This window comes from Rhipicephalus microplus, chromosome 1, assembly GCF_043290135.1.
Source record: "Rhipicephalus microplus isolate Deutch F79 chromosome 1, USDA_Rmic, whole genome shotgun sequence".
Classification (NCBI taxonomy): Eukaryota; Metazoa; Arthropoda; class Arachnida; order Ixodida; family Ixodidae; genus Rhipicephalus; species Rhipicephalus microplus.
In genome coordinates this window covers 182,241,398-182,264,887 of record NC_134700.1, presented here as the reverse complement: position 1 = coordinate 182,264,887, position 23,490 = coordinate 182,241,398, and the positions used below count along the sequence as shown (strand labels likewise).

Genomic DNA, 23,490 nt, shown 5'->3' with positions numbered 1-23,490 from the left:
AATACCAAGTGTCGATCAGCTGCGGCACATACCCGCATACCAGCGGCACATACCCGCCCGTGGGTATTTGCCACTGTCTGGCGGGAAGTGTTTGACGACGTACGTGACGGGATTGTGACATCATTCATGTTTTGGCCGCCACGTCATATTCGTCAAACTATCCTACCCTCCCATTCTAATTTTGGTCCATGCCAAGTTAAGGGAGTGACCACAAGAGCACCCAAACGTAAGCGGCTAGATAGATAGATATGCTCAAAGTCTCAGAAGTTCGCTAAGAAATGCTTCACATTAAAAAAAAATTCCGCTCTCAGGTGCAGGATCTGCATGAGCAAATGAGTGTAACACGTTGTTCTTAGCTCGGTGGAATACTATTAAGCCTGCACACTGCAATACGGTGAGGCGTGCAATTATAAGACGACAGTAAAAGCCCACGTTTGCAGTTCTATTATCGAGCTTCTGTTGAAAACCCGATCGCACCTCCAGTGAAAACTCATTGCTTCCATTGGTACGTTGGCCGGGAAAAAAAAGAAAAAGAAAACAAGAAAACGTAATATCCTAACGAATGCAATTGCACAGAAACGTATTGAAGGTATTCCACTATAGTGCTACAAGACTGACATAGCCAGCGAAGGAAGGAGGGCGATGGGGCAACGTCACTAATAAACAGAAAAAAAAAATATCAGACCTCCATTGAAGAACATTGGAATTTAAGTGGATTTCGTCTTGTAAGCAGGACTCGAATCTCTCATTCATGCCTTCAGCTTGTCCGCCTCATTGGAACAATGGCCTGGGTGCTCGGCTGCCGACCCGAAGTCGTGGGTTCGATTCCGGCCTTGGCGGTCGCATTTCAATGAAGGCGGAACAGTAGAGGCCCGTGTTTTGTGCGATGATGAGACCCGTTAAAGGACACCACATGGTCGAAATTTCCGGAGCCCTCCACTACAACGTCCCTCAAAACCATATGTTAGTTTTGGGACGTGAAACCTCAGATAATATTATCATGCCTTGAGCTTATGTCCAAACCACCATGCTATATTGCTCCCACACATTGCTATGTTTTTTAGAGCAATGTCTTTCATGTAAATGATCTTAATCTAAATCACTACATCTTTTTCATATAAATGAGAGCTTTCATGGCAAGTGTGGTTGGGCATCATTTTGACGCAATAGCGTTAAAGAGCTCGTTTCGCGTGAATTCCGGTGTTGATGTCGATGGTTGTGTGCAAAGCATCAGCATTTTGCGTGAGCGAAAACTTTAGATGCGAATATTCAAATAAATAAATAAATAATTTCGATTCAAATGGGAACTGAACTGAAGACTTCTGCGTGGTAAGGTGGTGTTCTACCACAGTGCGCTCTGTCCTACCCTACTTCTTTTCCGAAATGTTGTGCACGCTAAGAAAGTATCTTCTATTTAGAATAGCAACACCAACCAGTCCAAGTAGCCACCATTTTGTTCTAGCACAGAATTCATACTCGAAATTTCTTTTAAAAAACACTACATTAATTTTGTGCAGTGCGAGGAGTATATTAGCACATGTAAATTTCGGGGCAGAAGCGCAAAATCAAGCCAAGCGTCAAAACAAGCGACTTTCGTAACCTGTGGCTGGTTTGAAGCTCCCTCTCAATTTCAAAGCACACAGCCAAAATCAATTATCCTAATAAACAACTGCCTCAACAACGTGCGCAGCTGCGCAGGTGCACGCGTTGCTTTACGGACGTGTAGCGGGTACCTCGCCAAGTCGCAGAAGGAGGAATTATGTTGTAATGGAAACTTCGCAGCTGTACTATGCAATATGCAATTTGTGATAGCTTGAAAGCGCTAATTTACAGGAGCACAAACGCTCCCTTCTTTTTGGAACTGTTTACCTGTCCACCGAGAAGCGAAAGCCGGCCACAGATTGAGAAGGCAATGCGGACCGGCTCCGACTATTATTGACCGCCAGATTGGACAGAGTCGGCACATAGCGGCGAGTGAAAGAAACATCAACGTGAAGGTCGCTCCTTGCGTCGTCTGCTAGACGCACCATGTTCGTCGTGTGCGCAGGTCATCTACGTATTCGAAAGGCAGTTTATTCTGTTGCGTTAGAACAGTTTCAACCGCTTGTACGTATGCCTTTACAGTATACACAATAATTTAGCCTCCATAGTCTGCAGTGCATTATAATAAGTGGGTGCGCGCCCTTGTCGGTATGGCATTAGGTGTATTCATCGCACCGTCAACCGCACAAATCAGTTGAATGCGGGTGCTACTTTGTCGATCAAGCACATCACATAGCGCATTTGTTGTCGTCCTAAAAGAAAGAAGTACCAACTTACGAGTTCTGAATTCAGAATATATGCGATGCCGTCTTGTTAAGTTTCCGCGATATTGAAGTCCTTGTGTTGCTACAAAGCATGAACGAGCGTATGCAAAGGCCGTTTATAGATAAAAAAAAAAACATCAAGCCACTCATTTTAATAGCGGCACACGTATCCTTGAAAATATAAAATCAAACTGTGCGAAGTTATTCTACCTCTAATTAGGCAGAAATACAGACCTTCATTTTTTTTTCGCAGCCGCTAGATTAAGTAGTGAATATCTCAGTAAAAAAAAAACAGCATTTACATCGTTGCTTATACAAAACACAATAGGTTAGTCACGTAAGAATAAAGGAAGAAAAAGATCGCACCCCGTGAAAAAGACGACTGCAACCAAAGGCCAGCGGCCCATCGATGGCCCTGCTCTCGCGCACAATAGAAATGCCAGGCCGGTGTCGCCCACGGATGTGAGAGGGTAGCTTGTATATATCACTATAATGCTACACTCAACACGCTTTATTCGCCGAAAGTTGACTGTAATCGCCTTATGCGAAGCACCCCTGCGTACAATTGTATGTGCGCCGCGGACCGCCTATTCACACTAACGCAGTCATGGTGCTGCTTCCTATAGCCCGATCTCGCCGCGAATAGCGCAATCACGTAATCGTAGCCTGAGAAAACGAAGCTTCAGCCTCCTCCAGTTCTCGTGCTCTGCATCCCATGACAGAAAATGTTTAGGGAGGAGTCCGCGCCCGGTGTGCCACACCCATGTTACGCCACCACGCAACCGTAAACTCCGAGACATTTCAGGTCACGATTGAGTGCCCTACAAACATCTTTCTCCCTTATTAGTCATCTTTTAAAGGGGCCCTGAAACACTTTTTTGAGTAACCATGGAATTAATTCACTGAAAAAGCGTATTCCCTCACAAATCGAACGCCGCCAAAATTTTACCAATCCGTCCAGTACGACCGGAGTTACCAAGATTTGTCACACCACTAAGGGGAGCGCCGGAGAAGGAGCCGAGTCTGGCCGTGGTCACACATGCAATCACATTCTTTCTGCTTTCATCCGGACGAAAGCGCTGGAAGATGAGCAGGAAGAGATAGGAGGGGCGTCACTCACGCCTTGTGACGTTAAGCATTTTCTTTTTTTTTTCTTCGAATACGCGGTTTTTCAACCTGATATCGCGCACGCGCGTGGACAAGTAGCGGCCTTTCTCGGCGATTTCTGTAACAACCGAGCGCGCCTTGTTCAAATCAGCCAATGGTCGATAGATGGGCTTACTGGGCTTATTGAATGCTTAGCATTTCTTAGCAAAATTCGGCGGCTTCGAACTCTATCTATCTATCTATCTATCTATCTATCTATCTATCTATCTATCTATCTATCTATCTATCTATCTATCTATCTATCTATCTATCTATCTATCTATCTATCTATCTATCTATCTATCTATCTATCTATCTATCTATCTAGCCGCCTACGACTTCAGGCTCTCCTAGCCGTTTCGATAATGGTATCGATACCAAACTTGGTATGGCGTAACATGACTGTATGAAGAACATATTTGACTAGTCATAACATGAAAATCATGACATGTACGTGGTAATTGTCATGATTTCCATTTTGTGGTCCTGCAGCTCTTGCGGTGGTTTCGTTCACACTGCACGTTGCAAAACTGGTATAGTATTGCATGATTGCATGGCTAACACATGCGTGTCATGTAACATCACTACATGCCACGCTCATGATGTGCTTGCGGCCGTTTCGCTAGCGTCACATATACCAAATTTGGCATTACAGTGCGTAAATGAATGATGAAGGTAAGTGACTGGTGCAAACGTGATAATCATGAGATGCGTGTCATGCGACAACATGACTACATGCCGCGGTGATGACGCGCTGGCGGCCGTTTCGCTAGCTTCACTTATACCAAATATGGTATTACAAGACGTGAGTGGATGACGAAGGTATGATACTGGTGCAAGCATGATAAACATGAGATGCGTGCCATGTAACAACATGACTACACGCTACGCTCATGATGCGCTCGTGGCCGTTTCGCTAGCTTCACATGTACCAAGCTCGGTACGTATTACGTGACGCGAACGGACGACATAGGTAAATAACATACCCAAACATGATAATCACGACATGCGTGTCATGTAACAGCATGACTACATGCCACACAGATGATGCGCTGGCGGCCGTTTCGCTAGCTTCACATACGCCAAATTTGGTATTACGTGACGCTAACGGATGACGAAGGTATGTGACTGGTGCAAACATGATAATAGAGAGTTTTATTACTGCGTACGCTGCGTACGTGGCGGCGTTGCGTACGTAAGGACGCCACGTTCTGCGTAGTGCGCATGCGCAGACCGCAACGCGCACGTATAGCGTTACGTACGCAGCTGCTACGTACGCACGCATGAAATGCGTGCGCGCGTACGTCTGAGGTGATCGCGCCGCTCTCGAAAAAGTTGGCGACAGCGCGAGACTTCGTTTTGCAAAATGGCAGCATCGAAGGCAAGCACCGACCGGCTCTGTGGCTCAAAATATGGCCATATTCTGGCTATAACACTTGGATTGGCTCACATTGGCTGTCAACAACACGTACTTCGATTTTGATCTACCAGATGGCGCAACACGCTCCACGCTCGTTACGTACGCGTGTGCTACGGCATACTAAAAGCCGATTAGTGGCAAACGACGCCACGTAACGCAAGGCGCTTGCGTGATGCGTACGTAGCACCGTTCCGCAGTACTAAAACTCTCTAATCACGAGATGCGTCTCATGTGAGAACATATGACTACATGCTACAGTCAAGGCGCCAATATTTTTCGACGTGACGCAGTGCGCGTGCTCGCCGGCGTTCATTTTGTCGCGTCACGCCGGCGTTGCCACGCCAGGCGCCGGTCCTGCCATATACTCGCAAGCGCATGCCGCACTGCGTTGCTTTGACGCATGCGTGTTTCAGCGCATCCGGCGTCCCTCCGTCATGAAAAGAGGGAGCCGCAGTGTTGTGTGGGTTAGGGAGCCAACATGAACGGCCGTTTGGAGCCTACATGAACGGCCGTTTTTAGGGTGGAGACATCTTAATAAGTGCCTTCAAGAAACTCAGCCAAAACCAGCGGGCAACGGGGCACGCTGTTGCCAGCTTCCACCAAATTCAGCATAGTTTTCTGTGCGCCGCCATTTTGGAGCAAGCCGCCCTTGTAACATCACACAACACCTGTGCTTTTGACAGCGACGGTTCTCAGGGTCGTGTAAGCGACCCAGTTCTCAAAGTGAGCGCACGAAGAAATTCGCAGCCCACACACAAACACTTGCGACATAATACTGAGGTTACGCTGACACGAATGCAAGCGTGGCAACAGCTCAGACTAGCGAGCGCGTCTCCGTACAAACGCGCGGATGCGTCCCGTTTGTGGGCTTCCTACTCGCAATGCGTGGACGCAGCAACGACAACTTCGGTTATCTACTCATTCGCGAACACCGCGAAACACATATACGTGTGCCGCAGGAAAAAACAGTGAACGAAATACGCAGTACTCACAGAGCAAATACGAGACGCACTGGTAGGCTCCCAGCCGTCTCGCTTCACTTGAGCCAGCCATAGTTGTCGTCGGCCAGGGCTCGCTGGGAAGCGGAACATTCGCACCCCCTTTCTGTTGTGGTTAGTGCAGAGCGGTACGCAGCATCCAGGCATTCTAAGGCTTCACCGGCAGCGTTTAACACGCTATCGCAACGTTCGACGCCGTATTATTGAGAACTAAACGCAACCGGGCGTAGACGCAGTGCGGGCACCAAGATGGGGCGACAGCGCGGCGTTGCTGTCTGGCAACATTGTGTTTTGGCGGGCAGCGGCATGTAGTGGGTCAAAGGCTGACATCACCCTTAAGACGGCCATTCATGTAGGCTCCCTAGTCTGGGTAACGCATCGGCGCGAAATGCAGCATGTCGCATTTTGCGCCGGTTACCGTCGGGCAGCGCCGACAGACGCTGGTCGCGTCTGGCGTCAGACTGTTAGTGTGCGCGTTTTGCTGACGTAGCGTCGCTATGCTCCGAGCGCGCGCGCGTCAACGCTACATTGGAGTATATTGGGCCCTTCACGATGAGCTCGCGGCCGTTTTGCTAGCTCCACATATACCAAATTTGGAGTTACGTGACGTCAATTGATGACGAAATACATGACTGGCGAAAAACATGATAATCCTGACACGCGTGTCATGTGAGAACATGACAACATATGATGGTCATAGCGTGCTCGCGGCCGTTTCGCTAGCTCCACATATACGAAGTTTGGTATCACAGAACGTGAATATACTACGAAGGTCACCGACACATCCAAACATTATAATCATGACACGGAAGTCATGTACGGCATCATTTACCTCCACTTCGTAACTTAGTGGCGATTTTAAAGTGACATATCAACATTTCTCATTAGTGCTTCGCATATCATCGATTCCCAGTGTACGTGAGATCTGCCAATTCAAAAAAAAAAAAAAAAAAAAAATCTGTGACCTAATCATTAAAGAAAAATATCGTGATAAACAAAGTGCACTTACAACAAAAATGAATTGTGACTTCTAATTCGCATACCTAGTGACACCTGGTAAGGTACGTTTTAAATACAGAGACGCTATAAGTCTCGGAGGCCGCCACTGCAACTATGGCGTAATTATCGGAGTGGGCCGAAAGAATTTGATGTCGGATAAGCTGAACTCACTTCATTTTAAGTGCATTTTGGTTCGCAGGTGCTGTGGAATACACAGCGTGCAATGTGCGGTAGCATTCTCAAAAGAGCGGATTTATACGTCACGACGGGCACATTGAGCGGGAGTAAGAGTTGCTTGCGTAGCCATCTCGGGAGCCGTCAGTTTACAACAATATTTTGTTTCTCAGTCGACAGATGGCGAGCTTATCGCACGCTTAATCGGAGACTTTTTAAAAAAACAAAAACTGTCTAGGAATGAACTTATCTTGCTACCATTAACATCGTTACAAAAATTTACGTTCCGGGTCATTAAGGTTGTCGCACAATCTCGCGTGACCAGCTCGTCTAGTACACCACTTAGAAGAATTATCACGAATAAATATTCCAGTCGCGACCGGCACACGAGGTGGGGAAAAAAAAAGTTAAAAAATATTTAGCTCGAGTTTCGGCCGGGGACACCTATCATTAAGACTCCTTGTACGGGCAGGGAAGCTACCAATCGGTTAATGTCGAGAAAATTCCTTCTGAAAGCGTTACAGGTGTAGTTAGAAATAATTTTCAGGGTGGGGTGGGATTTATACCCCACTTAACGAATTGTCTTACGTGACACGTGTTCGTATGTGTGCCGGTACTATACATGCGCGCACAAAACGGCAAAATATCCAGGTGGATAACTGGTGGTTTCTACGACGACGTCGATTCGCAGCAGATGACACTTTAACCGAAAATGAGTGCACAGGGCTTTTTCCATATAATTGAAAAAAACAGTTCTTGATGTTAGTTATATCTGTGTCAAATACTCCCCTCGCCATTTCCTTCATTACAGTTTGTGATGGTAACCAACGATATTACAAACATCGTTAAGAAAATTTACTTGGTTGTGTCATTAGATCACCACGCTGTCGCGTGATCATGCATTCGTCACAGCTGCCATGATTGAACGTCACCACCCACATACTGCCATCACACTGAATCCCCCCCCCCCCCCCCTGAAAAAATAGATTCAGCAGAATCAGTACAATCAGGCATAGAAAGGTTCTCGAACCTTTCAACAGTTACATTTTGCATATAAATTCTGGCACGCTTGTCGCTTGGCAGACAAAGAAAAAGATGCCTTTGAATAATTGCAAGTCGCAAGCGTAGCCTATAGGCAATACAAAAATACACCGAACTAGATAAACTAGGAATCGTATTTAATACTGCTCATTTAAAAAGCCAGTTATGGGCATGAGATAAAGGTTCGCTGCTACTTTAGAAGTTTAATTGTAAACTTTCACGCGCTGGAGTACTGCACTCCGTATGTGCGTTAAGCCTAGACTCGTTTTCATGTACCGTAAGTCTCATTTTCCTGCCATTGAAGGAGCAGGCTTGTTTACAAGAAAAGACAGCACATGTAAAGACTTTATTAAATGTACCTGAGACGCTCATACCTTATACTAGCCACTTGTCTCTCACCTTAATGACCGTAAATTTTGCTTTTCCGACGTGTACGCGCGTGCTGTTTGCTCATACTACAATGTGCGAAATGAAAGTTCATGCTGTTTTCTTTATTGCTGTTTTGAAGTAAACATTAAAAGTTTCGGTGTCCTCTTGTCACACAGGGAAATATGTATGCGAGGCCAGAGAAGTTCCCTATGAAGTGAAATTCTATACGATAGTCCCTGGCTGCCGTGAGGCTTCCGTTTTGTAGATTTGAAAAAAGGGCCGAAAGTCAAGTCAGAAGCAGCCAAAATTAGCCACATTTAATTTTACCGCCCAATTTGTAGCCATATCAAAGAAAATATTATTATTTGGATTGCAAATTAAATGTACGATAAATAATACAATAATGAATGAGAAACAAATCGGCAGATCCCATGTACCTTGGGAATCGGTGTTATACGGAAGGTGCTCATGCAAGATGACTGTGTTGTATTTTTTTCATTGAGCGAAACGTTACGATGTTGTGCTAATGATATGTACAAATGCACGCACAGACATATGGTAAACAGCCGCATATGTTTCATGTCACCAACAATGCCAACAGCAACATGGATATTAGCAACACCAGTAGCTGTAAGATGATATACAGCGCTGCTGCTCACGAGGATCGTAGCCCTGGATACTGCTACATAAATTTCAGTGGATGGCACCAGACAACGATTGATGTTAACCCAATGTGACGGCTGTGTCATAGGAGTACCTATGTAATGTTTATGAAATTGTAAAGCCAGCACTGCAACCACCATTGGCGTTTCAACAATAATATATATATATATATATATATATATATATATATATATGTATATATATATATATATATATATATATATATATATATATATATATATATATATATATATATATATATATATATATATATATATATATATATATATATATATATATATATATATATATATATTTAAAAGGTAGTTCTGAGACCTGGCACGGCTCTGTGGTAAAATACTTTAATGGCACGCAGAATGCTAGGATTCGATTCCTGCTGGGACAATGCCATTTATTGTTTACATTCGTAGGGTCAACGCTGCCGATGTCCACTTTTTCTTAATAATCAAGCGTTATAATTACCCATGTGTATTCCTGGGTAGCAATCAACTGTGAAACACCTGTGGCACACAACCGCATTTCACTGGAACATACCCCCTCCCGGTACGTGCCCCTGTCTGGAGGAAAGTGTTTGACGACGTACGCGAAGGGATTGTGACATTATTCACGTGATGACTAGTGAGCCATATTCGTCAAACTATTGTACCCTTCTATACTAATTTCCGGGTTTACTCCAAGGGGGTGATCATGAGAGCACCGAGACGTAAGCACATAGATAGATAGTAAGATAGATAGATAGATAGATAGATAGATAGATAGATAGATAGATAGATAGATATATAGATAGATAGATAGATAGATAGATAGATAGATAGATAGATAGATAGATAGATAGATAGATAGATAGATTAATTTTGAGGCAACTCTGAAGAAAGAATAACTGTTGAGGCTGTTCTTATTGTTAAACCGCAGATCAAGAATGGTTCGCAGAGTTGACTTAATAGTAGACCAGCTTCATGTAACGAATTGTAGAACAGTCCAGGTCCATTTCACTGCGGATGTTTTAGTCAAGTTGCGCGAGACCTCAGGCAGCGATTCCACATTAAATAAACTGATGCGCAGCGTCAGCAAAGATGGCCATCGGCGTTAGAAATTTGTTAGCCACGAATTTGGGTATATTCTTGCAACTTCGTTACTCCGTCCTTGCAGTAGCCCTGCGCGTTGAACACCTCGATGCACCCCATCCCGCTGACCTGGCGAGGGCATGCACGTGCATCACGTATCTTGAAGAAAATGTTTGCAAACGATGGTCATCTTCCAGGCTTGCTTCACCTTTTATCTGCAAGTAATGAGAATAATGGCTTGTAAATGAGCCGAAATAGAAGGGTGAAGCAGCCAGAAAGTAGCCATAGAACCAGTTAGAAGAGTGCGACATCTCCTAGTTTTTTTTCTCTTTCTATCCACCTGAAACATTTATGTTCTCCTATACATGTCACCAGTGCAGGCTAGCGCACCAGTGTTTAGAGACAGGTTAACAGCCCCGCATTTGTTCTCTCTCCTGTTCCTTCCTGCTCTAATCTTTATGCGTCGTCACAAAGCAGCCAATATGGTGCCAAGTAGCTACAAACGGCAACCCTGGAAACAAACACTATAGTTGGTTATTTGTCACACAGTCTAAAATTAAGGGAATACGATAGTAAAAGTTTGAGTTCATTTTTTAAATTGTGTAGTATGTGTAGTAAATAGAAGTTAGCATTGTACAATACGTTAAAAACGGTGCTTAGGTTTTTTAAGGAAAGCACAATCTACAAGATCTCATAAAAAGTTAATTACACGTAATAAGGCAAGTTCTTGCATCATAATATTGCGGCCCGTCTAAAGACTATGTATGACATGAGGTTATGCGTTGTTGTCTGCGTCCTTTATTCTCATTGTATGCGAATTAATTACTTCGGAAATGAGAGCGAGATCGCTCATCCATACAGTAAGTACAAAGAAAATATAACAAGAGTAGCCCACGTAAACAAATGCGTATAAGAAAAAAGAAAACTGACTGCAAATAAGTAAACAGACTCAGAGTACCGAAAAGAAATTTCGGTCAGGTAAACGACCCAGTCAGCACCTCCAACTCTTTTTTTTTTTTTGACGAAAAACGATCCTAGGAACTTACCATCACCACTGCATGTCTTGCGTCTCCGCAAGTACACGACCACCCCGGATTCCCGCGACTCGCAAAGAGTTTCTTCTCACGCATGGCTGCCCGTTCTCGTTGTGGCGGCTGGCGGCGGGGGCACACCGAGCCAGGGACGGCCTGCCGAAATTGAAGCTTCACTCGCGGTTGGACACGTTCCTCTCCCGTCACGGCGTGCCCGATGGCGGAGGTGCAAGGCGTAGGAAGGTGCTCGCGCCTCGCAAGGCGCCGTCGTCCTCTACGTGCTCTCATGAAAATGGAAGGGGCACGGACGGTTGCCTGTGCACCGGCACGCGGCGACGTACAATGCTCGAGCCCGGGAGCATCGGGACGCGCCCGATAAGCGACCTCCAGCAGAGCGCTGCGGATGCGAGAGTTGATCCGCGACGGCGGAGCTGCTCCTGGGGGCCGGCCTTGCGTTACGTGATACTGCGTGCTGCCTCCGTGAAGAACGCGAGGCACCAGTAACGTGGTCTGTTTGCTGGCGTGTGCGTGCGCGCCGACTCTCGATGCACCCATCTTGTGGAAGCAGCGCCGTCGTATGGCTGGCGATGCTCCTGGAAGCGACGGCGGTCGGTGCCATGGTCATGCCGGGACTTTGCCCGACGCTAAAAGAGAAGGACGAGTTCGATCTTCACAGGGTAAGGAACAGCTTGTGTTCAGTTCTAGTACATAGTGCTGCATGAACCACGGCCGCGCTAGAGGAGCGGCACGCGGTGTGAACTTACCGATTAAGAGAAGGTATTGCTGTCGAGGCTCCCTATGCCTTGAGTCATGCGTCCACGATGTATGTAGTAGTAGTAGTAGTAGTAGTAGTTGTAGTAGTAGTAGTAGTAGTAGTAGTAGTAGTAGTAGTAGTAGTAGTGTCAGTAGTAGTAGTAGTAGGTAGCCACCTCCACGGCCGGACTAGAGGAGCTGCACGCACGCACCCTTTTCAATTGAGGAGGAAACCCGAGCACGTTAATCATACATAAAAAAAGATTGTTGATTCTGATGGAATAACTTACAGACACGAGTATTCGTGACTTAATCTCCAGTAAAATTTGCCTTGAATTTGATGCTTACTAAAAAAAAACAAATATCAGAAGGACGCAAACGGAGAACTATCTGACCAGAAAGGGTTGTCACGTTAAACTCGCTGGGCGCAACCTTCTTGATATTAGCGAGGTTTAGCAAGGGTTGGGCCGCAGTGCCATGAATATAGTGAACTAGTATATAGCCATGAGCTAGAGGCGGTGAAAGGTGGGAAGTAGACACGAAGCGCAGATCATAAGAAAGTGTGCGATTGCCGCCTCTCGTTTAATCCTTGGAATGTCCGGAAATAGAGACATCAAAGAATCGCATTTTTTGTATTTCTTCTATCTATCTATCTATCTATCTATCTATCTATCTATCTATCTATCTATCTATCTATCTATCTATCTATCTATCTATCTATCTATCTATCTATCTATCTATCTATCTATCTATCTATCTATCTATCTATCTATCTATCTATCTATCTATCTATCTATCTATCTATCTATCTATCTATCTATCTTGCCGCCTACGAATTTCAGCTCTCCTGGCTGTTTAGATAATGGTATCGATACCAAATTTGGTATGGTATCACATGACTGTATCAAGAGCATAACTGAATAGTCATACCATGACTATCATGACACGTATTCCATGAATGTCATGATTTACATTTCATGGTTTTGCTGCTCTGGCAGTGGTTTCGTTCATAAGACAAGTTGAAAAGCTGGTAGGTTATGACATAACTGCATGGCGAAAACAAGTGACAGACCCTAACGTTGCAATAGCGACATGCATCTCATGTAAGTCACGAGTCATGACTGCACGCCACGCTCATGGTGCGCTCGCGGTCGTTTCGCTGGCTTCATATGTACCAAATTTGGTACTACGGGACGTGAATGCATGACGAAGGTGCTAACATGATAGTCATGAGATGCGTGTTATTTTAGAACGTCACTACAAGCCACGCTCATGGTGCACTCGCGGCCGTTTTACTACAAGTGTGGCAGCTTGGGATAGTTGGTATGACATGAGAATAGTCATAGCGCGAGAACAGAACGACAACAAAGAGAGACTTGGTGTCCTTCTTGTCTCTTTGTCGTCGTTCTGTTTTCGCGCTATAAGTATCGTCGTTTCACTAGCTTCACATATAGCAAGTTTGGTATTACGTGACATGAACGGATGACGAAGGTATGTGGGTGGTGCAAACATGATAATCATGAGATGCGTGTCATGTAACAAATTACTACGTGCCACGCTCATGAAGCAGTCGTGGTCAATTCGCTAGCTTCACATATTCCAAATATGGCATTACGTGACGCAAACGGACGACAAAAGTATATGACTGGTGCAAACATAAGATGACGCGTGTGGTGTAAGAACATGACAACAAACCACCCTCATAATGCGCTCGCGGCCGTTTTGCTATAGCTTCACATATACCAAATTTAGTATTACGCGACGTGTATGAATGACGAAAGTAAATGACACGTCAAAACATGATAATCATGACATGCGTGCCATGTAAATGACTACATGTCACACTCATGATGCGTTCGTGGCCGCTTCGCTAGTTTCACTTACACCAAATTTGGTATTACGAGCGTGATTGAATGACGAAGGTATGTGACTGGTGTAAACATGATAATCATTAGATGCTTGTCATGTAAGAACATGACTGCATGCCACGCTCATATTGCGCTTGCAACCGTTTGGATATCATGTGACGTGAACGGACGATGAAGGTAAATGACACGTCCAAACATGATAATCAGGACATGAGTGTCATGTAAAACTTGACTACTTGCTATGTTCAGAGCACGCCTGCGGCCGTTTCGCTAGCTCCACATATACGAAATTTGGTATCACGTGACGCGAATAGATGACGAAGGCAAATGACGCGTACAAAGATGATAATCATGACAAGGAAGTCATGTACGGCATTATTTACGTCCGGCTTATAACGTTGTGCTTGTTCATTCATTTGTTTTGGAGTAGCATATCTTTCTTTTTTCTCTGCTGAAATAGAGTAGCCGAGGTGACGTAAACCACAGCTTTTTCAGAGTAAGCCAGGTAAAACAGTGCAATGAAAAAAATAACAGGACGTGGTGCATCGAGTCAGTGTAAAGCAAGATTAGAAATGTAGGAAATAGGTTGTTTTACCTGATCATTACTCAGTGAAGTGATGATGACCACTAAGGCTCTGCTTCGGTCTCATTTCGCTTTTTGTAACACCTACTAATCGAGAACCGATAATTTCGTGAACGTACAAAGATCACATCTGTCTTGTAGTGTGTGCACGTGTATGTGGCAGGAATGGGATGAGGGTAAGGGTGAGCGACAGATAGAAGAGGCTGCAATGACTCAACGACAGTGCTCTCCCTCCGTCATTTTGATTGTGCCCTCCATTACCAAAATAAGCTTCTGCACACGAACCTTATAGCTTCCTCGCTTCGAATCCGTGGACAACTTTTTAGGGAAGAGAATGGTACGAATCAATAACATACGTCCCGGTAAATGGGTAAACGGTTTTGGGAAACCATATCGAAATTGTAGAACTGCGCTTATCATACAGCCCCGCGTAAGGAGATCACACGCACAAAGAGTGCAGAAACTACCAAAGTAATCAACACAATGTGTGCGTACTACGATAGTTCGAGATTACCACAGCGACAGTGGTTCATTGCCAGACATACTGCGTGACTGATAACTGCATAACCATTTTTGTGCGCAAATATATTAAGGAGGCATCAAGACGTTTTGCCCCCATTACTAAAAAGCCAGGTTAGGTTACCATATGCCATTCTTAAAGAAGTTCAGAGAGCTTTGCTGACAATGTGCGCTAAAAATATATACCATATAATTCTTTGTCGTGTGCCATCTCGCGTTACCTCTTTCCATGTGTATGAAAGTCTTTGGAGTGATCGTGTGCAGGCGGTATTTATCACACAGGATGAGGCGCACCCATGTTTGACGCAACAAAAACTCGACCGACGGCCATCAAAACACCGTGCTTTGCACCATCATTGAGCACTGCAGACACCGAGCTGGTTCATTAAGACATGCAGTTAAAGCGAGAACCTTTACCCCGCATTGTAACATACGTTTACTGACACGCGGCTACCCATTACTATCCCTGGTGGCGTAATGAAGAGCCGGCTGCCATGTGAACCGGATACCAGTGTTTTAATTAATGAACGCTTTCTTTGTGCCTTGCTGCCTCTTTACGAAAACCGTAATATATCGTTGCAGTTTATGGGGACTTGGTACGAAGTTCTGAGGACGCCGTTCATCATCGAGTACATGGTGAAGTGCGTGAGATTCCACTGCTTGGACAAAGGCGAAGAAAACAGCGTAGGCCTTAAGGTCCTTGGTGAACGGTCCCCGTAAGTTATTTTCACACTTGACGGCCGCTGTCAGAGCACATAGAAGGGTAATGCTGAAGCCGCCAAATTCACTAATGTGCCGTGTGTTTCTCGTTACAGTGTTGCCGCTGTGTTTACGACCGGTGATAGGTAAGAAACGAACAAGACAAGTCAGTAAATTATACCTTTTTTTCTTGGTGAAAAAATCAGCGCACGCATCAGAGATATATGCCGAAATAAGTGGGCCACGAAAATGAATCACAATGAGACCTCGTGTACATTTGCGCGACAGACAGCCCAAGAAGTTGATTTAAGAAAAACGCTAGCACATAAGAATGTAGGCGCAAAAAAAAAAAACTAGTTATATTGTTCAAAGTTTATAAGCTCATGTAATATTCTTTATCATGAGAATATTTAATGAGAGCTAATAGAATAGCATGAGCTATAGATGCAATAAAATTAGCGTGACAACTACGGTACTCATTTCACAATTAACGAACTTTCGAATTTATGCGATACAACTCCCACTAGCGTATACAATATCACTGAAGATAGTGAAATGTCCATTAGAATGTTTACACAAATAAATGCTCCATGCTAAGAAGTTGCCCTTGGTTTTCTTTTATAAAATATTGCCCGAAAGATACACCATAGTTGTGATGAAACATAATGCGAAAGGACAACAGAATCACCACGTTGGAAAGGGTTGAAACAAATGCAGTTTGGGTCCCGGAAGTTTTTTGGTTGGGATGCTGTCCCGATAAGATGTTCTAAGGCGTACTTTTGTTTGTCTTATGTATTGTGACAAAAGAAACGGTACCTCGATGTATTAATTAAACTGACTCCTTAATCTCGTAGAGGAGACAGCCTCTCTATTGATGGAGAAATTCTTACAAGAGACGCCAACAGTCCTTATGGAATCAGACTGAAAGGAGGTAAGTACGCTTGGCAATCCCTGCTTTGGCGTAACTACGGTATCATTCGTTTGTCTTATTGTGTGTGTTCATATATAGGTCGTACTACAGCGGGAAGATGTTCTCGACGGAAGCGTATACTTAACAGATGATAAACCCTGAGGCTGACTTCGTTCACTCTTCAACCGGTTAACTTACATTTGCACTCATGCATAAATGTGCCAGACATGCTCTCTATTACTGTTTTCGCCTTCATTCCCTTAATAAAGGAACAACAGCAAATAATTAAAGAAGCATATAACGCTACACATGAAAGTGCCAGTATAGAGTAGGTTATCATTTTTCCGTTCATTTTTGCTTTGCCTCTTTTTTATGCAGCATGGCTGGTTTTAAGATTATGTAGATGCATTATATATTTAAGTTGATACTTAAGAATCTCTAGCATTTTTGCTGTGCTTTCTTTTTCTTTACGCAGCCTCTTTCCACTACGCTTCTCCCATGATAGTGTTGGACACAGACTACGACAACTACGCTGTGCTGTGGGCTTGCGAGAACAACATCATCAGCGGCATTGTTCGCCGAGGCACGTTAGCTCTCTTTCATATAATGTCCTATACAAGTTCACTGTTTTAAGGAGCAGTCATGGGGCAAAAGGTTGCTAACATTCAGTCGCAAAACTTCAACACAAATCTATATCCTACTGACCTATGCCATGAAGGCAACTGTTGCAATCGTGATGGGGGTGGCGACGCCTCGCTAATAATAATTATTGATGGGATTTACCGTCTCGAAACGACGATATGATTATGAGAGACGCCGTACTCGAGAATTCTGGAAATTTTGACCATCTCGTGTTTTTTAGCTTGCAACTAAATTTAAGTACACGGGCCTACAACATTTCCGCCTCCATCTAAAATGCAGCCGCCGCCGCCGGGATTCGATCCCGCGACCTGCGGGTCAGCAGACGAGTGCCTTAGCCACTAGGCCACCGTAGTGGGCTCGATGCCTGATTTGACAGCTGTATATATCTTTGCAACTCCTTTAACAGAAAGGTTTACACAATACCAGTTAGTTATAAATAATCATCAATAACGATAGAACTTGATGAATGCAACAACTCTTAAATACTAAAGTTTTATCAAGTTTCCAATTCAATTCACTATAAGCCTAATCCGATTCAATATAAACCTCATGTGTTGTGTGTCACTACAAAGTTTCTGTGTTGTGTGTTAGTGTCATGTGACAATCGCCTTTCCGCCACCACGAATTCCGCTGCCCCTGCTAGCAATGTTAAGTCGCCACAAGTTGAGCACTTTAACTATTACTCGATTTCTTTGTACCTTTAGGGCAGAGTAAACCTCTCTTATCATTGGCTGGGCACCACCAGGCATACCTTCTTCAATCGAAGTGTACCGGAACGTGCGACTTGCCTCCATAATTTAACATTGACACTGAATGTCTCTGAGATCGTCTAAGCCACGTTCATGAAAGGAATGACCTCATTCACGCGGACAAGCCTAGCGTACGTGTAACCTGTAAAATAAACCAAACAACAGGCGGTTATTAACCGATTGATCTGCAATGACATCTAGTCTTCAAGGGGTGCCAATATGGCTTCACAGAAATTTTTCGCAACGAGAGATTGTCCTGTCATGGCGTCCCGCCGCTCTGCGAATGATTTATAAATATCAAATAAGGTTTGCTTGTTGCCAGCGACTTTTGCCTATATTTGTCGTCTTACATTTTCAGAAAATATATGGGTTCTCTCAAGGTCACCGATGCTAAATGCCACGATGCAAAACTTCATCATGGACCACTTGAAGAAACAGACGTACAGCACATACTTCCTCATGCCAACGGAACAAAAAACATGCAAGGGTCATCCAGTACGGGAATATTCAGCTGCAAAAGGTTCAAATGGAGAATAAAATATGGTTTCAATGAAGCCTAAATACGGATGTCTTTGTTAGTCACTATGATAACCATGCAGAACACTTAGTTGAAAAGTGGATTACGACGCACTGTCCTCTCAATAGCCCTTTTGCAGGCAATCTAGATGAAGGTATTTAGCGTGTGTATACACTTGACACAACAACTGCGAGAACATCGAACACAATAGCATGCACAGACACACGCACTCTATGAATTCACGAACCCCCCAAGGGGCACGACATACAGGCAGGACATATTGCACATGCGTGTGACACAAACACGGGTGAACTTTATTTGTCATTATGAGCTTCACAAACAGATGAGAATATAAAGAGCTACACATCAAACTTACATAAGAGCCGATGGTGATGCACCGAAAAACGCTCGCGAGTGCGAGGGCGAACAATAATGAGAAGCACAAGTTGACTAGCACACCATCACACCTAGAAACAGGCCTCGCACAGGGGTTGCATTCATATTGAACGTCACCGATTTGCTGCGGCAATGAACGTAAAAGTGGAGTACATAGTACACACTTGTATCCGTACATTTCAAACAAGAGAACGAGTGATTTCATTCATGGAAAAAAACATAACGAAATGAAACAAGAAACACATAACGACTTAATCGGAGTAAAATATTGAGCCCTGACTAGGTGCTGCATCGGAGGTGAACGGACATCACACGCTCTCGTACAGAATGGATTCGAGGAACTGTAATTCAAAATTGTTGCTTTTTTTATGCCGAAATTAACATCTAAAGTGCTTTTTTTTGTGTGGCAACAAAGGAGAACATTGGGTTCACAAAGGTGAAAAAAAAGAGAAAAAAAAGCGAAAAATAAACAACTTGGCGTCAAGCTAAACTTGACACGAAAGTGCTTCAGTAACCACAGGGTAACGACAGAAAAAGGCGGCCGAGGCTGTTGCAAATTATTTACTTCATTCAGTAATGTACGGGTTGACGTGCTATACTAAGGCAACTTTACTAGAGTACTAACATAAAGAGAACAAAAAACAAGCAAGAACTGCTACAGTGAAAACTGAGTGCTATACTTTGTCCGGCAATATGTTTACTTCTGATAGCCGTAGAAGAACTATGTTGGTTTGGGTGGGGGGGGGGGGGGATTAAGGAAATGAATTAAGTAGGTTGCATAACTTTAGCTAGGACACTTTTTATATCTACAATTCCAAAACTCGCAACCTAATAATTTCCTATACACAATAAAGTAAAATGAAAAACATAATGGAGAAGGAAACCTATCTCAATGATTACTGATTTTCACGCAGCCTACAAGATAAAATATGCAATCAACAAAACAATCATGATGACCCTCACACACCGAGGAAAATGTTACGTTTCTAGAGTGTCTTTCTCATCTTTTTAATACTCTTTCCTAATCCCCGAGTGTAGCCTAGCCAACCGGAAGACTCTCTGGTTAACCTCCTGGCCTTCTACCTTTCTGGTTGCTTCATTCATTCATTTCAGACGAGTTTAAAGACGCTGTCTAATAACCTCTTTATGGAGATTATCGAAGAGTTTTCTTCAGCACTGACAAAAGCCCAAAGACGCACATGATATCATTGCTGGTGCAGTTATATAACAGAAATGAAGTGCTGCACTGTTAAAGCAAAAGAAGCTCAACATTTTTGAATGTGCAGGTTATCAATTCCAGTGCTTTTTTAAGTTATCCTAATCTGACTGACACATAGCACGGTTCCTTGACAAGTGCCTCCGATGCTGGCTATCATAGCTAAAAATGGAATGATAGAGTTGCCATTTGTTGATTACAATGCGTGAGAAAAGGGGCCGTAGAGATCCACCTTGCTTGACAAAGGTACCTTAATTAATTTCTTTGGGATTGCCTCTCCTTGTTTGTGGTAGTGAACAATGAAAAAAAGGAAAGAAAGAGAGACTGTCGTATACAGTGTACGAGAGTTACGCCAGCAACGAGTTGATAAAAAAAAAAGGGTCCTCTACTTACGCAAAAGCCCAGTACTTGCTGGCTGCAAAAACACGATCGAAATAAATGAAACACTTTGATCTCATTAGCCTAAGAGCATATCCAGACATTGCATTTTAGGAACATACAAACGAGAAACAATGTTGCAGGTGACATTGCTCGCACCACCTGTACATGCGTACAACCCACTATCCATGCGCATCATACGCAGATCAATAGTTTGCTTTGTTATACCAAGGTAACAGTCAGTTATTGCTCTGTTCAATTTGGGTGATTAAAAAGCGCACTGCTTATTCTTAGATGCCATGACACATATAAATGAAGCACGGATGTTTTTTTGCTCGGAATGACCAAAATATATCCGGGGCATTTCACGAGTCCCTACGTACGTGTGACTGTGTTACAACAATGTTATGTGGCTTTGACGCCGACTTCGCTATAAGGAAAAAAAATAAAACATCACACTTTAATGATAAGCGCACCCCGGAACGCTTCGCTAAAGAATTTAATAATAAAATTTATGAGGAATATGTGTAAACAAGAAGTAACATGCTTTACGCACGTCTTACAGTCGGATTTCATATTCATGCTGGCTAAAAATAACCATGTATCACGACAATCGTGGAACTAAGGATAAAACCTGATAGAAAAAAAAAGAAAACAGTTTTACAAAGGACCCAAGTGTGTCTACAAGAGTAACTTCAAATACAGATTTGTAAACTAACTTATCAGTGTTTCTGCAGCTTTATTAAGAAGCTAGTGTACCAATGTCTCAGATTCGTACTAGCCATTAGAAGCCAATAGTATGGTGGCTTCCAATGGCTGTAGAAAAGAAAAATTAACTGCACTAATCTCCTTCCTTCCTCTTCTCTTCTTGCCTTCTCGTTTCGAAAGAACAAGTGCTAATGATTTAGATCATGCTGTGATTGCACATTTCGCTCTCACTTCCAACTTTTTTGGCATGCTTTATGCAGCTTGTCCTTTGGTTTCGAAGTATCTGGGTCAAAGGACGTTTTGTGGTACCCAAAGGGAACGTTTACCAAGAAAAAATTAGAATCGCTTTTTTGACATCCGTCACTCTTCCGAGAGAAGAATATGACTGCTGTGTGCGTCAAAACACGAAATATGATTATACCTTAGTTGTACAGGCACTATCAATTAAACGGGCTGTTAAGAAGACGGAATGAGTAGAACACAACCCCTTCATTACATATGGGACGTTGGCTCAGTAAACGTTGATTGACGCTATCTTGATTAATGCAATTGTTGACCGACGCAATCGACACAGCGTTGACGAAAAGCTGGCGCAAGTTTTGCACGAATCTCGCCTCACGCCTGGACTCAGTGGTGCATTCCGTTAGATCACCGTGTCAAAATAACTCTTAATGTTTCGTTATTTTCTCGCATACAAAAAACACTCTAATTGAAAAAGTCTTCGAACGAACGATTTGGTGGCACGTAACATCCTTTAGTGTTTTGGAAGTTGAAATAAGCAAGTTTAAGTCTCTCAGCGTCAGCTTGTGTGCACCATAAAGTTACTGCCCTTGTCCTGTTCTTAAAAACTGATGACAGTCACTAAAGATGTTGCACATAATATTAGTGGCAGCGCTGGTATCATTACAAACAGCAGCTGCCGTCAAAAAGCAAACAAACAAAAAATCTTTGTGAATCACATCAATTGTCTCAAGAGCACATTGCATGTTAATGTCTGATCTAGGTTAGCACCTGCTTTTTACATCTTATCAGCTTGTGAGCTTTAACCAAAAATGCTTGTGAACTAAACTCAGAGTTTTGCGGAACTTCATATTAACAACCGTTTTGAGACAATAGAGCCGTGCCCCTTTGCACGTCATTCAAAACTACCAAATGGTGTGTTCCACAACAACGTAAATGGATAATTATGGAAGATAAAAGTGGGGCTCAGTACTTAACACGGACTGGAGGAGAGAAGAACAACACTTATATCTCCCCACTTCTATCTTCAATAATGAACCGGTAACAAACTAGTATAAATGGCTGTTCTGCTGCAACACAAATGGATTTTGAGTTCTTGCCATAGGTCTATCAGTCTCCACCTCCACAGTTAAGTAAATCATAATTTGGTCACAAACGGCACTGCGGATCCATGATCGCCGTGCGAGATTCGCGCAAAGCCTCGCGTGTAAGCAGCGTGTGCCGCGTGAAGCACGCTGGCAATTAACGATGCCGATCAGCGCGACAGGAACTGTTTGCCCTCATGCAACGTGAGCTCGGCGTGGTGTCCGTCACGACGCGATGCTTCTGGCCCATCGGAACTTGACGACTGTGGGCTGGCCCTGTTGGTCCCCGCTGCCGAGCCGGGCTGTGCTGCGCAGCGGCCCGGTGTCATCCTGATTCAGCCGCAGGTTGTACCTGAAGCGGGTTCCGGGCAACCACTGGAGGGGCGTCCAGGACGAAGCTTCAGAGTTGAACGACTGCGAGGGTTGTTCAGCATCGTTTGATGGGATGCCGTTGGAAGAGGACGAGGAGTGGGAGGTAGAGTTCGATGATAAGGAGATTGGGTACCAGGTGGTTTTGGTGGACGAGGTTCCGGAACCTGAGGGCCGCGACGACATCTGTGGGTGGGCATGAAAGCCACGAAAACAGTTAGAACTGCGCAGGCAGCAGGAGAGAAATGCAACATGCGCCAGCCACCACACCCAGAAATCGAAGTCTTACGTGTTTGTGTAGGCCGTCGTCCGCTGCGTGCGCAGAGAAAGCGTGCGTTTTCTGAATACGCCATCAATGCGAAAACAGAGCACAAGCAGCAATGTTGACCTTGGTGATTTAGCCTATGGATAGTGCCAAGGTAATTCTAAAGAAGAATGATCTTGGGTCACTAGAACCACCAAGATTTTAAGTTCAGACAGCATCTGTCTGCCCTTCAATTTGGAAAGTATTTTTCAGGTAACAATATGGCATAATTGCGTGCACCTTTACAAATACTGTAAGCTTTTTTTTCCAGATGCAGTTGTGATCATTACGCCCTATTATAAGTGGCATATCAGGACATGAG

At 44.0% G+C, this 23,490-nt stretch overlaps 2 protein-coding genes and 1 long non-coding RNA gene across 6 annotated transcripts in view; 1 reads left to right on the top strand and 2 right to left on the bottom strand.

Annotated features, from left to right (window-relative positions):
- Positions 1-9,511: 9,511 nt before the first annotated feature.
- Positions 9,512-11,876, bottom strand: LOC142803535 (uncharacterized). The gene is made up of 2 exons (XR_012894157.1): positions 11,248-11,876; positions 9,512-10,416 (listed from the first exon to the last, which is right to left on the bottom strand). It is a non-coding gene; the product is annotated as an uncharacterized LOC142803535 (long non-coding RNA).
- Positions 11,689-18,516, top strand: LOC119178221 (lopap). Its single transcript, XM_037429416.2, has 6 exons — positions 11,689-11,909; positions 15,538-15,671; positions 15,771-15,800; positions 16,509-16,585; positions 17,040-17,147; positions 18,314-18,516. Exons 1-6 carry the CDS (start codon positions 11,778-11,780, stop codon positions 18,490-18,492), a joined length of 660 nt encoding a protein of 219 aa, XP_037285313.2. The 5' UTR covers positions 11,689-11,777; the 3' UTR covers positions 18,493-18,516.
- A 247-nt stretch (positions 18,517-18,763) lies between these two features.
- Positions 18,764-23,490, bottom strand: part of LOC119178622 (uncharacterized) — a 104,550-nt gene continuing 99,823 nt past the window's right edge. For 3 of the 4 annotated variants that reach the window (XM_075888593.1, XM_075888599.1, XM_075888607.1), the window contains exon 29: positions 18,764-23,050. In XM_075888593.1, coding sequence (XP_075744708.1) covers positions 22,721-23,050 — 330 coding nt within the window. In that variant the 3' untranslated portion in view covers positions 18,764-22,720. The remainder of the gene's footprint in view (positions 23,051-23,490) is intronic. The other variant, XM_075888612.1, reaches the window with a different exon arrangement.

What these genes read in the sequence shown, in the direction of transcription:
- LOC119178221 (XM_037429416.2), top strand. Translation starts at nt 11,778, where the DNA reads ATGCACCCATCTTGTGGAAGCAGCGCCGTCGTATGGCTGGCGATGCTC. An exon ending in GTCCTTGGTGAACGGTCCCC is followed by an intron (nt 15,672 to 15,770) that starts GTAAGTTATTTT and finishes TTCTCGTTACAG; the next exon opens with TGTTGCCGCTGTGTTTACGA. An exon ending in CAGCGGCATTGTTCGCCGAG is followed by an intron (nt 17,148 to 18,313) that starts GCACGTTAGCTC and finishes TTACATTTTCAG; the next exon opens with AAAATATATGGGTTCTCTCA.